At 43.6% G+C, this 15,271-nt stretch overlaps 1 protein-coding gene across 2 annotated transcripts in view; it reads left to right on the top strand.

Moving 5' to 3' along the window:
- Window positions 1-15,271, top strand: part of KCNH1 (potassium voltage-gated channel subfamily H member 1) — a 372,021-nt gene that overhangs the window by 144,787 nt on the left and 211,963 nt on the right. For both annotated transcript variants that reach the window (XM_025429838.3, XM_049112076.1), the window contains exon 7: window positions 6,288-6,717. In XM_025429838.3, the coding sequence (XP_025285623.3) occupies window positions 6,288-6,717 (430 nt within the window). The remainder of the gene's footprint in view (window positions 1-6,287; window positions 6,718-15,271) is intronic.

The raw sequence follows: 15,271 nt of genomic DNA, 5'->3' as shown, positions 1-15,271 counted from the left end.
ATTAGAAGTCAATTGTTGACCTTCAAGATAGTAGATTCTGCAAAGTGGTGGGAATGGACATATGGATGCAATGGGTTGAGAAATGAGTGGGAAATGAAGAAATTGTTTGTTGATTATGGTTTTAGGAAGAAATATTAGGAAGAGGAGGGGAGTTGTTATATTTGGAAAGGTGCATAGATCTTGTAATGGTAGTGTGATTATAGATAAGGGAAATTAGTCCCTGAAAGGGAGGTTTGGAGACAAAGGCAGCGAAGAGAGAGGAGGGTGGATAGTTGATGGAGTGATGTCCGTGAGTGGGTGGAGGAATGAGTTTTGGTGCAGTGTGGAAGGATGGTGCAAATGCACATACTTCACATACTTGAATTTGTAGAAGTGTGATGTAGAGGGCGTGTTGATTCTAACAACCTCTACTTTCTCTGTAAATTGGGAGATATGTTGGCTGAGAATGAGAATGGCACAGGTCAGGTGAGATCCTGAAAAGAGTAGTGAAGATTTGGAATATCTACTGACATGAAGAGGAGAGAGGGTTGTTCAAGGATGGGTGAGAAACATCCAGGGACCCAGCTGAGAATGGAAATGACAGCTCCGTCCCTGCTGTTAGATCCCACACAGTGCTGGCTGGGTTTGGCAGGAGGGCAAGGAGAGGGGTTGTTGGTTGATAAGGGGAGAGTACTGAAGTGATGTAACAGGGTCTAGTATGATGGGAAAGGATGTGAAATCTGGAGAGTTGATGGTTGGAAAAGAAAAGATAGCAAAAAGAAGCCAAAGAATAGATTGGGTTGGATGGGGATAAAGGAGAGGGCGGAGAAGCAGAAGCATGTAATCATTGTGTGGAATGCTGGTGTGTAAGATGTCCGAGAGGGAGTGGTTTCCAGTGATGACCACGCTCAGGATGTGGAGAGGGGGTGAAGGTTGCTGGGAATAGGGAGGCTAGAATTTTGAATGAGTTTTCCCTGTGGATGTTGAATGTTCCCATGTCAATAGCAGGAGATGGGCTGGAAATCCAGGTGCAGAGATTTTAAAGGATGAAAGGAAGAAGTTGATAAGTGGGATAATTAGTGAAAGATTAAGTTAAATTCTGGCATATTTGTCAGCATTCAATGGTGTTAGTTGTCAATAATCAGATGGCTGTAATGAGGAGGTGTTTTTGCTGGATGGCATGAATCTTAAAGGAAGGGATTTTTTTTTTTTGTTTTGTTTTGTTTTTGTTTTTTTGGAGTGCCAGCCAGCTCTTGTTTGGAAGATGAAAGTGTGGAGGTTGAAATCTCCTTTCATTTGAGGAAATACCTTACAAACTCCAGGATGTATGGGAGAAGCACGGGGAAAAACAGAGTGCTCGGTGGCAGGGGGATGAAGGGGAGGTACTGGCTTCAACTAAAGCAAGAAGATGGTGGGAACAATCCAGAAGGATGTTGAGGCTGGGAATTTCTTTACACATGAAGGTGGGTTCCAGAAGACTCACAGGGAAGCATGTGAAGGTGACCTGTAGCTGCAGGAAGATGCAGGCGTAGAGTAATCATGTGAGGTCAAATGCAATGAAAATGGTTTACCTGCAGAATCTGCTGTGGACGCCATCATGTCACCACCTGGGGGACTATTCAAGGACCAGAAAGACTGAATGGTTTTTTTTCAGTAGCACATTGTCATTAGTCTGTCAGTGTTATCTCCATGCATATGACAAAAGAAGAAAATATGATCCAAAAGTTGGTGAATCTGGCTAATCGAGAAAGTAAGGGATAGTCCAAGTTAATGAAATGATATATGTAGTCTGGGTGAATAGGCAAAACTTGATAGTTCACATACACATGAATTTGCTGATTGCCAAATGTCCACTTCCGGTTTGAATGGCATCAGTATCGCTGCAGCTGAGGTTACTGAGATTTTAGAAGGGCTTCCTCGCAGTCATACTTGGCGTCAGTGATAAGGCTCACCGGCACAGCACAGGTTCTCACCATCCCTTCATCCGCATTGATTCATCTTGAAAGTCTTGCTTCTTCATAATTTTAAGGTTGTGAGGAGCTTTCTGGAACAATTTGGAATGTGAGATAGGTTTACTGATACAAGAAGTCCCTGGGGAAATGTGATTCTTTACCATATGGTGCTGTCATGTTTTTAGCATACTAAGATAAAAAAAGAAAAAGTTTGGAGTATTCTGTTTATTTATCTCATCTACTGAACTTCAGGCAAATAAGAAAAAAATGCAAATTAATAGCTTGAAATGATTTTAAATAGCTAGAATTCCAGCTGTTAGTGCAATAGGCGAGAACTTAGACAAAACCGTGTAATAGAGCATCAGTGTACACAGATAAATAACACAGTGAAGAAGTGCCTATTTTATGTTGTTCCAGAGGCTTCTTACAACGAGAAAGAATTCTCTAATAATCCAAACTCTCACTTCTGTTAAGAAAACGTTTCAGACTCTTTTTGAGGAGGTGCTCGCTTTAGATTCTGTGTAGGTATATTAGTTTCCCAGGGTGCCTGTGACAAATTACCACAAACTGAGTGGCTCAAGACAGTAGAATTTTTTTCTCTCACAGTTCTGGAAGTTAGAAATCTGAAGTCAAAGTGTCAGTAGGGCCATGTTCTCTCTGAAGGCTGTAGGAGAGAATCTGTTCCCTGCCTTTCTCTTAGCTTCTACTGTTGCTGGTAATTCATGGCATTCCTTGGCTTGAAGACACATCCCTTCAATATCTGAAACCAATATCTGGTTTCTCTCTGTGTGCCTGGCTCTTCTCTTTTTTATAAGGACATCAGTCATACTGGATTAAGTGTGACCTCACATCTTAAGTAACAATACCCACAACAACCCCATTTCCAACTAAGGTCATTTTCTGACGTTCTGGGAAAGATGTGAATTTGGAGGAGACACCGTTCAACCCAGTACAGGAGGCTTCTAAAATGGATAACAAATGGCTTCTGTCTTCAGGAAGATGTAGCACCTGCTATAGTTGGGGAAACTATAGTGCAAAGCAATGTGTTCAGTTAGTAATGGATACAGAACACCATGGGCATATGGAGGGGTGGGTGATTGGTTGTGACTCCAGAGGAGCCGTGGAAGGCTTTAGGGCAGAGGTGGTAGCAGACCTGAAGGACAACAGTATACCGGCTGGTAGAAAGGGAGAAAGTTGGGCATTCTGGGCTGAGGGTCTTGTCTGAGCAGGCACAGAGATGCAAGTGGTGTTGCAAGATGTCTGGAGTGTATGGCTATAGGATAGCAGGCCTTTGGGTAGTGATTGCATGTGTTGTGTGGCCACTGGGAGGGGATGGAGAAGGGAGGAGGGATGAAGTGCAGGTGGAGCAGAGGGAAGTAGGAAATGTCCCGGGAGCCCAATCATTCATGTCTATGAATGACTGCCAGAATGGAATCTTAGAGATGCAGTGGTTAAAGGGGGAGTTGAAGGAGAAGCTGAATGAATGTTCTTAAGGAAGCCCTGGAAGGCATCACTAGACTCAGCGGCTAGACTAGATGACATCTGTGCTCTCAGCAATCTGCTTCTGTGGCAATTAGGTAGAAGTATCCTTCACTAATCACATCTTGCCCATTTCACTGGTTATCATGCTCTTGCTTGCTCTCTCCTTTCTTCTTATCAGGCCCCTTCCCCAGGCCAGGCACTGAAGCCGCAACAGTGAACAAGAAGTCACAGACCTCATCGTTTTAATCTCTTCCCTGGGGCGTTAGCACAAGGAGTACATAGTGGGTTCTCCTTAAATGTTGCTTTGAATTAAAAAGGAGTGAGGAAAAATGACAAGGCAGTTTTGCCCTGGGTAATAAGTTCTGCTTCGGAGTCGAACTGCTTTGAAAGATAATCTCAGGAACCTCCTTGTGAGCAGGTGGAGAGTAGGTGGCTGCTTACATGTGTTTGATTTCTGAGTCATCAAAAAGGCTCCTTTGCCTCCCAAAATATCTCCTTCATCCAGGCTGTGGGTATTTTTAATTCCACTATTGGAGGTTGATTTCTCTGTTGAAAAGCAGATGCCCTCTGGAGAGAGGATATCCATTTACCCTCATCAATCTTTTGCCCCTTATTATGGGCAGGGGTAGGGGAGGAGGGTTCTTAGCCTTTCCTGCATGGCAGGTTTTTAAGAAAAGCATATGGAGGGAAAAGAGGACCCAGGAGCAGTGTACTGCACATGCCAAAGACAAACTTTGTCAGGGTTAGCAGTTTAGATGAGCTGACCCTGGAAATGTAGTCAGTTGGCCTAGAAGAATCCACTATTATTGATTTGCTGGTGTATGTTGGACAAGAAGTGATTATTTCTGTGGTAAGTTTTATGGCTACAGAACTGTTGTTTATTTGTTTTATTTTTCAAAAGGTGCAACAAACCCCACCTCCCCCACCCTCATCTCAACAGAAATAATTTGTGTGGCAGCTGGATCTGTGGTCTTTATGGTCAAGGCTATGCTACATATGGTCATTGTGTTCACATGTCAGGGAAGGCTAATAATAGCTACTGTCACCAGATATCCTCCAAAGTTTCAGTGGCTTATTTCAGGTTTCATTTTTCATTCATCTCATAATATGATTCAAAATGATGGGTGGGGAGAGGGTATTCCACGTTGTCTTTCAGGGACCCAGGCTTCTTCCGTGCTGTATGTCCACCATCTTTAACACTTGGCCTCAGGGTCTCACTAGCCTCATCTGGAAGGCATGCCAGGGGAAGAGAGAGCACATTTACTTTTAACTGCCTTGGCTTAGGAATGAGACACTTTTCACCTTACATCCGTTGGTGAGAATCAGTCTCAGGAACCCACCCAGATGGGAAGAGTCTGGGAGATGTAATTTATCTGAGTATCTTTAGTGAGTCTTTGACACAGGCTCATCAGAAAGTGTTTATATATTTTCCTTCTGTCTGTGATATAAACTGACCCTCGGGCGTTGTTATTAAGGGAATAGGGGACAAGAGACACTAGCAATGACCTGGAAACTGTTCAGTGTTTAGAGTAGTGTAAAGTCATTCATTCTAGTTGATGAAGGGCATCATCCTGCCGTTGGGATTATTGCTGTGTGAGGGAGACCGAAGTTGTGGTACAAAGAAATGTCTCTATTTTGTTTGCTTGTTTATTTGCTTTTTAATGGAAGTAGGAAAAGCAAATGGAAATCTCCCTTCCCTACACCTTGGAATCACTTTGAAATAGGAATTTTAGGACTTTGAATGCAGTGGATTCTGTGATGTTAGTATTTCCTCTAGTCTACTTCCCTCATTGTCTGGATGAGACAATCGAATTGTCCAAATTCACATAGCAAGTTAGTTGTTTACTTGGGTCTCAAACCTTGTTATCCAGATTTCTACTCTGATGTTCTTTTTACTACCACTATTCCCTTAGAGAAGCACTATTTGGAGAAGAGATCTGCCCTGGCAGGGTTTGCAGGATGGCAAGAGGCTTTGACTCACTGAAATCAAAAGCTTCCTTCTAGCCCTGAGGTTCCTTGATTGATTGTGTTTAAAAATATGGTGTCTGATTGTATAATCCCTGGCCTGACAGGAGTGATGTAGCTTCAAAGAATTTGCAACTTTCCTGAGAAAACAGAATCTTAGTTCTTTATTCTTCTCAGCTGTCTCTTTAGTTCATTTTTATCCTTTTTAAAAAAACTGTGTTTTTTACAAATATATATATTTTTCTAACTATAAAAGTAATACTTTTAATTATAGAAATTAAGTTAATATATTTGGTGTAACAAAAATACAAATATAACAAAAAAATTGGCTGTAATTCTGTAACTCTATAATGCATTGCTAACCACTGTCAGTATTTCACATTTCTCTCCATGTGTTTCCTAGCCATTTTTTGAACACATAAATACCTGTATACTTATGTACAATACAATTAGAATAAAATATTATACAATATGAAATAAATATTATACAACTCTTAAAATATTTCATATTACTTAATATGAAATATTACATAACCCTTAAAATTGTTTTAAAACAGTAATGATATGAAAAACGCTCATATATATTTGTATACTCATCACAATTGGAATAAAATTCTAATTTTGCTTCTTTGTTTTGTCATCTACTTTATAATGGAAGTAGGAAAAAGCAAGCGGAAATCTTCCCTTCATATACCTTGGAGTAAAATTCTAATTATATTGTAACTATACAAATATGTATGAGCACTTCTCCATATCATGATTTATTTTAAAACATTTTTTAAAGGGTTGCATAATATTGCATCTTGTGGAAATGCCCTATATTGAAGGAAACGGCTCAGGTGGGGAGGAGGCAAGGAGTAGTAGTATCTTTGGTTCTTGGCCCTGACGCTCTGCTCCTCTTTCTCCCAGGGCATCAGCAGCTTGTTTAGCTCACTGAAGGTCGTTCGGCTGCTTCGTCTGGGGCGAGTGGCCCGTAAGCTGGACCACTACATTGAATACGGAGCTGCTGTGCTGGTCCTGCTGGTGTGTGTGTTTGGGCTAGCTGCTCACTGGATGGCCTGCATTTGGTACAGTATCGGGGACTACGAGATCTTTGATGAGGACACCAAGACCATCCGCAACAACAGCTGGCTCTACCAACTGGCGATGGACATTGGCACCCCTTACCAGTTTAACGGGTCTGGCTCAGGGAAGTGGGAAGGTGGTCCCAGCAAGAATTCCGTCTATATCTCCTCGTTGTATTTCACTATGACCAGCCTTACCAGCGTGGGCTTTGGCAACATTGCCCCATCCACAGACATCGAGAAAATCTTTGCGGTGGCCATCATGATGATTGGCTGTAAGTATGGCAGTTGCTGGGGCTGTGTGGGTGATGGGCAGGAGGCTAACTGGACATCCCTTCCCTTGGCTCGGAGTAGGGTGATGGCTGCAATGCTGGCAGGATCAGGGGGTATAATAACTTAGAATAAGAAGGGCTTTTTTTTTTTTTTTTAAAGATGAGCTTTATAATTTTCCTGATAATTAAAGCATTATGTGTTTACTGCAAAGAAATTTAGAAAATACAAAAGAGCACAAAGTAGAAAATCAAGACCAACCATAAGTCTGTCTACTCAGAATAACTACCATTACCCTTGGCCTCTCCCTTATAGGTTACTTTCTATCCATATCTGGACACATAGATACAGATTTTTATAAAGTTGGAATGAGATGCTGCATATACAACTTGGTAAACCTGCTTGCTCTTAGAACAGTGACTTGTGAAAGTTTTTCGGTGTCAATTTGAACACAGCTCTAGATCTGCGCAGTCTCATATGGTACCAGAAAAAGAATATAAGAAAAAGAAGCGTGTGAGATATCTCATTTATTATCTTTTATATTGATTATATGTTGAAATGATAATATTTTTATATAGTGGGTGAAGTGAAATATTTTAATGAATTTCATGTTTCTTTTTAATTTCTTAATGTGACTCCTAGGAATATTTTTAATGCATTTTCTATTTTTCATACATTTTTGATATCTGCCTTATGATTAAGAAATTTACCAAATCCAAAAAACAATACAAACCCTCCCCCTGCCAAACCCACACAGGATAAAAAGGCTCTTGTTCAGTTGAGAAGTAATGAGTTATTGGATTAACTTGACTGGACTGAAAAACAAAAATAACCTTAGTTTTTGAGGAAGGTGCCTAAATCTGTCACTTACCCATTGACCATCGTGTAGCTGTTGCTAATGCTGGGACTGGGGACAGCCTTGGGGTGGGAACAGTGAACTCTCTTCACTGAAGGGAGTTGTAGGGAGAAGTAGACCTAACTGGGCTGGGGAAAGCATAGGAATTCAAATGGCTTGGGCTCATGGTGAGCCCGCCAAGTGTACCCTCTTGGCACTTCAATGACAAATGGTGACATGGGCGAGGACAGTTCTCCCATGAAGCGTCAGTGTGGACAGGAGTCTGGTCACATGACGAAGCTGGGCTCTGGTTACAGCAGCCAGAGACTGTTACGCTCCATGTGCTCCTTCAGAGTGGAGCTGGCACATCAATTGTTATACCGACCAGGGAATTCTAAGACCAGGAAACCTGAGGTGTCAGTTTGTCTTGCTTGGTCCAACCCACCAGGGATCCATCGTTCCCCTCTGCAAATGGGCTTTGTGACCCCAAATGGTCACATTTGCTGCTTGCCTCCTTTTCTGCAACTATCTCATCATGTCTGGTGTGGTTCTTCCATAGCCCATGTCCTCTTTGCAAGGTGCAGAGCTTGCCTCTGAATATTTACTCAATGTGTCTAGGTGTAATTGATTTGTGGCAAGCATGCGCCCATGGAGCTTTTGGGTTTGCTTCTTACTTTAAAATGGGTCTTAATAGAGATGATTGCCTGACCATGGGAAGCAGCGTTAAGTAGCTGTGGGTGGCTAATTGCTTTAGCTTAATTAGAACTTGAGGTGCTTTCTCCTGTCTTGTAAAAGGATTTAAGACCTTGGCTCTTCTAGGACTATTTTAGCCTTAACAGCACTGGTTTTCTAAGTGGTGCTTGCAGCATTTTTGAGAGCCTTGGGGTACCAGGTAAGCAACCAGGTGTGTCGTGCTCCGGGCCCAAGTTCTGCCTCTAAAAGGGGGAGATGAGACATTCTTTCTGCCAATCGAAATACCTCCTTATATCCATGACAGGAAATTTGCTAAGAGTGGGCAGTTAAAAGATGGGCCCCATGTCACGGGCCCTCCAAAGGCTTGCAGATATAGGGAGACTGTGTTGCAACTTTTTAACTTGGAAGAAAAGAAGAAAGAGAATGGTTCTGGTGGCATATGATAAAGCTAAGCAGGGTGCTTGGGTGGCTCAGTCGATTGAACATCTGACCCTTGATTTAGGCTCAGGTCACAATTTCAGGATTGTGGGATCAAGCCCTACGTTAGGCTCTGTGCTCAGCAGGATCTGCTTGTCCTTCTCCATCTGCCCTTCCCCCACTCATGCTCTCACCTCCTCTCCCTCTTTCTCTCAAATAGATAAATAAAATCTTAAAAAAAAAAAAAAGATAAGCAGTTTGTTTTTCCAAAATCGTTCTTCTATGAAGAGTATGATTTCCTGGGTATAGTCTCCAAGGAAAACCTCAAACAATTATTATCACCTCTTTTCTCTTTCCATCTTCTCAGAGCTTTATGATAGTTCCATTTCTTTTTTAAAAAAGTGTAATGATACACAGGCAGTCACCTCTCCATTATGCAACCAAGTGTGATGTTTGTGTAGGCAAGTCTCCTCAACTGTAACCCCATTTCCCGAATACTTGTTATGTGCCAGGTGCTGTGATGAACGCTCCATACGTGATTTCTGCTGCTCATAACAACTCTGTACTTTAGAGATTATTATCTACATCTTGTAAGGAAATGGACTCAGGAAAGGCAAATTCCTTCCCAAGAACGTGGGGCTGGTAAGTGGGAGAGACAGGATCTGGATCCAGGTCCCTCTCAGTTAAAAGCCAGGCCCTTCCCATGGAGCCCACCTGTGGTCGAGTGGTCTGAGAACACAGGCTGCCAGCCTCTGGCCCTGACACACTGACACCTTGAAAATCCTCTCCGTAAATCAAGCCAACAGTTTCTGCAGTGGAAAGTTTTGTATGCTTGTTGTTGTTTTAATTTAAGAACAAGATTACGATACAGACTCGGGGGACCAGGTGCTTTGGAAATCAGCCATTTTTCATCAATCTGTCACTTGCAGTTACAGCTGTTCTACTTTCGTGTGACATGTCTGACAAATTGTTGTGCTAACAACAAAGTTATTGCGCTCTGTGTAATGTGGTGGCAATTATCCTTGTAAACTCACATTCTGAACAACCTTTGTTCAGGACAACTGCTGATGTCTTATTGGATTTATGGGATTCTCTTTTATCTTGCTTTGCCTTGTGTGTGCACGTGTGTGTGCTTACATCTTTACTGCATGGCGCACGGGGGTGGGCCGATGCCAGAACTGGGATCTCTGGTGGTGGGGGATGTTGACCATAGCCTGCATTTGCTGTGGTCAACATCAAATGACCCCTTTGTGGACAAGAGGTCATGCTGCTCCCTTTCCAGTCACCCTGGCACTCGGGCCGAGCAGTCCTTAAAGAGTAGAGAGAGACACAAAAGCCAATGGGCTTTTGAAATAATGGTTACTTTGTGAAGTTTCTTCTTTGCTTTGAGTTTTACATGTGTTGGTAATGATATTTCTTGGCTATTTTGGCTATTCTATGGCACCATAATATAGATGATCTAGAAGCCTTCTGTTGCTTCTCATCTCTACTCTCTGGCATTGAGTATCTCATTATGATCTGGCCAGGTCCCCAGAGAATGCCAGGAAGCAGAAAAACTGTTTTCAAGCTTACACACCTTTCTTGGTTCTGATAAAAAGTTGCAGAGGTCCTGGGTGGCTCAGTCAGTTAAGCGTCTGAGTCTTGGTTTCAGCTTATGTCCTGATCTCAGGGTTGTGAGACTGAGCCCTGTGCTGGGCTCTTAGCTCAGTGCTTGAGATTCTCTCTCTCTCTCTCTCTCTGCCCCCTCTCAAATAAATAAAAATCTTAAAAAAAAAAGTTGCAATAGGAAGAGGTGAAAACTATTGGCTAGAATGAATTTTTGTGATTAGTTGTAGATGTGGGCAATCTATGATGTCTCATTTCAATTCTGGCATCTGACCCGGGCCAGGGCAAGGCACCTCCACCCTGATCTCCCTGCCTTCCTCATATGTGGGTCTTTGGTTTCATGCAGGGGCTCACCATGAGGTGTAGTGAATGGGCTCCTTACGTCTTTTTGTACATCTCCTATGTGCTGGTGGTGCTGAGAGGAGCACAAAGCCACCCTAGCCCCCTGCGTGAGACCTGGGAGACGATGTCCCCCATTCAGCAAGCACATACTGAGAGCCTGCCTAATACACCCCCCAGCTGTGTGCTAGGGACACGAGTGCTGTGAGTGGCATTTTCAGGGAATCCAAGGTCCGAAGGGGATGGGGCAGTGGGAAGGACAGAGACAGCTCCCATCGCCCATAAGCCACTGACCAAGGCCTAGAGATAGAGCTGCCACTGGGGGCCAAACCTTGCCCAGGCCTCTGAGGGATCCCTTAAAGAAGGAGAGGTTGTCAGGAGGAAAGAGTCTCTTTATCTGGGATGTCTCACACTAGGGACATGACCCTGTCTTGGGGAGCTCTCCAGGGAGAATTTGACAGTGAGGAGACAGTTCCCATTCTCCTAATATGGGCTTTGTGCTTTTCTGATTCTTTCCTTATAATGTCATTGCTGTCATCCTGTCATTATAATTAAGCCACATTCATTTCCTTTCCCTCTGATAATGGCAGGGGGTCTAGACATTGTACTCCCACTCCAGACACTCTCTACCCCACAACCTGAACTTTGGTCTCCCACCTCAGCACCGCACACCTGCCTCTTTGGATTCATTTCTCTCTTGCCAGTCTTCCCCTACCTCAAGTCCTTAAAACAACAGCAAAATGTTAGTGCTGAAGGGATCCTCTGAGCCTCTATTAAGCCCACAACAGCCCTTCTTCTAGTTCTTCTGCTGGGGCAGATCTCATCCTGGTCACTGTTTCTGTAAAGCTCCCGCTGAGCCCAGGAGTAACTGGGCTCACTGCTGGTGGCTTCCATACATCACCTTCTCTCCTGGGGAAGGGACACCAGACACCTGCACACCTGGACATTCGACTCCACTACCTCACTCACCTGCAGCATGCTTTGTGGCTTCCTTTCAGGTTAAATTGGTATTTGCAAGAAAATAGGGACTTTCTCTGCCTCCTTCATGATCTTTTTCAAACATTTCTTACTTCTTTCCATTACACCTTTGTTGAATGTGCTTTTCTGCCTTCTATACCAATATTGTGTTTTTTTTTTTTTTTTTTTCAGAAATAATATGGTACACGTCTCCCAGGAGGCTGTAAGTACACTCTTAGGAGACTTTAAACACACAGTAGACTCTTAATAAATATTTATGGATTTGTTGATTCTGAACAGTCGAGGAGGCTGTAGAGTTTTGGAAGTGGTCTTTAGTGCCATTGACAAAGCTTTATTAGTTAGGATATGGGTTCTGCTGCTGGACAGAGACAGAGAGTAATAGCAGCATCAACAAGGGATATATTTCCTCCAAGTTTGGGGGGGGGGGTCTGGCTGCTTTGCAATCACCAGAGACCCAGGCTTCCCTGGTATCTTTAGCACATGACTTCCATATCGGGATCCCATATGGCTGTTCTGGCTTCAGCCATATGTTCTTTTTCCAGAAAGTGAAAAGAAGGGGAGAGGAAAGACTAGGAAGTTGAACTGTATTATCCGGGTTCCTCTCTCATTGGCTGGAACTAGTAATCTGGCCACACCTAGCTGCAAAGGAGGTTGGGAAATCTGGTCTTTATTCTGGGTGGTCATGTGCTCAGGTGGCATAATACCATAATATAGACAAAGAGAGCAGCTGTTGGAGAGTGAAGCCACGAAGTCTGTCTGCCTCACCTTTCTTCCCTCTTCTCATTTTCCCTTCAGTAGATACCAGCAAACATCAGAGGCATCCCCGGTTGGAGCTTTATCCCCCAATTGCTAGTTGAGAGACCTTGGTCCAAGTCCTGGATCAGCTCCGTGCTTTGGGTCGTACCCATTAATTTCTGCAGATTGGGAGTAAGAGAGACTTCTTATATCTCCTTAGAACTAAAGGAGGTCCTGATGTAGGATAGCTGTTTGAAAGAGCTGAAAATTTTACATTCAAATGTGGTGATTTTGTTGTTGTTAGTAACAGCAATTGTTTCTTGCTCTTCCCAGTGAATTTTTTTCTTTCCTGTTCTTAGGTAAAAAATAAATAATTAATCCTCCCTTCTCAGGAGCTGTTTAGTTTTATCTTTGGTTTATGTTGATCTGGGAAATAAGGCATTGTCCGGAATACTATGGGAGAGGGAAGTAGTTTTTTTTATTCTCAGAGGCTTTTTCCTAGCCAGCAAAACATTATTATTATTTTTTAAAAAGATTTTATTTATTTATTCATGAGAGAGAGAGAGAGAGGGAGGGAGGGAGGGAGGGAGGGAGGGAGAAGCAGGCTCCATGCAGGGAGCCTGACATGGGACTCGATCCCGGGTCTCCAGGATCAAGCCCTGGGCTGAAGGCGGTGCTAAACCCCTGAGCCACCCAGGCTGCCCCCAAAACATTATTTTTTTCTCTGGAAGCTGATTAAAAAAAAAAAAATCTGCCTGCCGCTGTGCAGTTCACATGGGTATCCCCATCTCTGGCACGACCTAAAGCTATTGTCTATCTTCTATATCCCCTTCTCCCCTCTTCTAGAAAACTCTCTTTGGTTACTCCCTCCTGGTTTTCAACCCTTAGCTATCTTCATACTCTGAAGACTAATGGACTCTGCTTTGGGTTTATTCACCTGCACTTAGACCTTACACTGCTTTTTAAGTGTTCTTAGGACTTCCCAGTAATCTTTCTGGCCTCGTGTATATTTTGTTACCTCCTCTGAAACTCTAGGCTTCTGGAAGGCAGGGCCTGTGTCTCTCTATGCCCTTCCTCTTCTCCTATGTGCCGAGGTATATGCTTTGAACATGGGAAAGATTATGAGCTTTGGAGCTGAGCAGTTCTGGTTTTCAGACCCACCTCTACTCCTCATTAGTGCTTTCACCTTTGCAGGTTCCTTACCTGAAAATGGAGGCCCCAGGTCCTCCCCTAACCAAGTTGGGAGATGAGAAAATGAAATGATGCCTCCTCATCCCTAGCACAGCGCTTCCCACACAGGGTGCTCAAACACTGGTTGTTCTCTGCCTGGCACCTCTGGTCCTTCTCTTTCTGCACATTTCTTGGGCTCACCAAACAGTGATGTTTCTCAACCATTGGTTAGTTCCTCGGGTGTGTTCTACTTTGAGAATTTGAACTAGCTCAGAGTATCAGGTGCATTGCACTGTTTAAGTGCAGGTCACTAAAATCTGTGTGTCTGGAAGTGAGTTTCTTTAGCTATAAAACTTCTTTTTAAAAAAAAATTTGTCCTGGCTTCAGAACAAGTTAGAGGAAGCTCTTTAAAAAGGAGAAAGTGATTGATTTTGTGTGACTGGAGGGCCTCCTGGGCAGTCTATCCCGACCAGACTGGAAGGGTCTTCACTGGGCAAGAAAGAGTACCCTGAGGAGTGAGTACCCCCTGGAGAAGGAGAGAAGAGGCTAGAAACACTGGTGCCCTGAGCACCTGAAGTGTGCCAGGTGTCATGCTGGGAACTTTCTCTCCTTTTTTTTTTAGGATTTATTTATTTATTTGTTCATGAGAGACACAAAGAGAGGCAGAGACACAGGCAGAGGGAGAAGCAGGCTCCATGCAGGGAGCCCGACGTGGGACTCGATCCAGGGTCTCCAGGATCACACCCTGGGCTGCAGGCGGTGCTAAACCGCTGCACCACCGGGGCTCCCTGGGAACTTTCTTTCAATTAGTAACTTCATAAATAGGTTTTATTATCCCTGTTTTGCAGCTAAGAATATTAGGCTCAGAGACAGGAAGTAATGAGATCACAGGTTAAGAGGGGCCGCACTGAGTTTTGAACCCAGTTTTATCTAACATCAAAGTTTCACTTTGTTTTGTTGCTTCTGTTGCTGATTATTTTGGAATATGGGAGCAGAAAATGTTCTCTGTGGTGTGTGTGGTGTTGGGAGGCAGGGAAAAGAGCTGGGGGGAAGGGGGAGGCCATGGAAGGATTGCAGAGAGGGGGTGCTTTCCCTGGATTCCTTCTCTGTTATTATGAATTATAATTATAGTGACAAGATATCTGATTACGTGTGTTGTGGGAAGATATTATCCTTGTTCGTAGCTGGATTATTGCACTGGGCAGAATTTAAGCAGAAGTCCTAGGGACTGCTGCCAGTGGGAAGCCACCCAGGGGAGGGTTATTGTTTCAGACCTTATAGATACCCACATCATTTGCAAAATTTCTTTCTTTTTAAAAATACAATTTCCATCCAAGTGAAAATTGTCAAGTGGAGCTGTTTCTATAATCAAGTTTGTTTGTTTTTTTAGAGAAGGAGAGAGAGAGAAGAAGATGGGGGCAAGGGCAGAGGGAGAGGGAAAGAGAGAATCCATGCTGAGCATGGAGCCAGACTTGGGACTTGATCCCACATCCCTGAGATCACAATTTGAGTATGAAATCAAGAGTTGGACACTGAACCAATTAAGCCAGCTAGCTGCCCTTCTGATCAAGTCTTTTGCTTCTATGTCTGTCATGGCCTTTGCAATGCTCTGTGTTCCACGGGACAGATAGCATTTCCTCCACTTTTTGGATAAGGAAATCGTAGTCACTTGCTGGTGGTCACACAGCCAGTAAGAAGCAGAGCCGGGCTCCAGCCGGGGTGATCGTTCTCGGCTCATTGCCTCCCCTTCTCCATGCTAGCTGCTGGTATTGGTAGACACGGGTCAC

This window comes from Canis lupus, chromosome 7, assembly GCF_003254725.2.
Source record: "Canis lupus dingo isolate Sandy chromosome 7, ASM325472v2, whole genome shotgun sequence".
NCBI lineage: Eukaryota > Metazoa > Chordata > Mammalia > Carnivora > Canidae > Canis > Canis lupus.
Note: the sequence above shows the minus strand (reverse complement) of the source record. Positions and strands in the feature narration are given on the sequence as shown.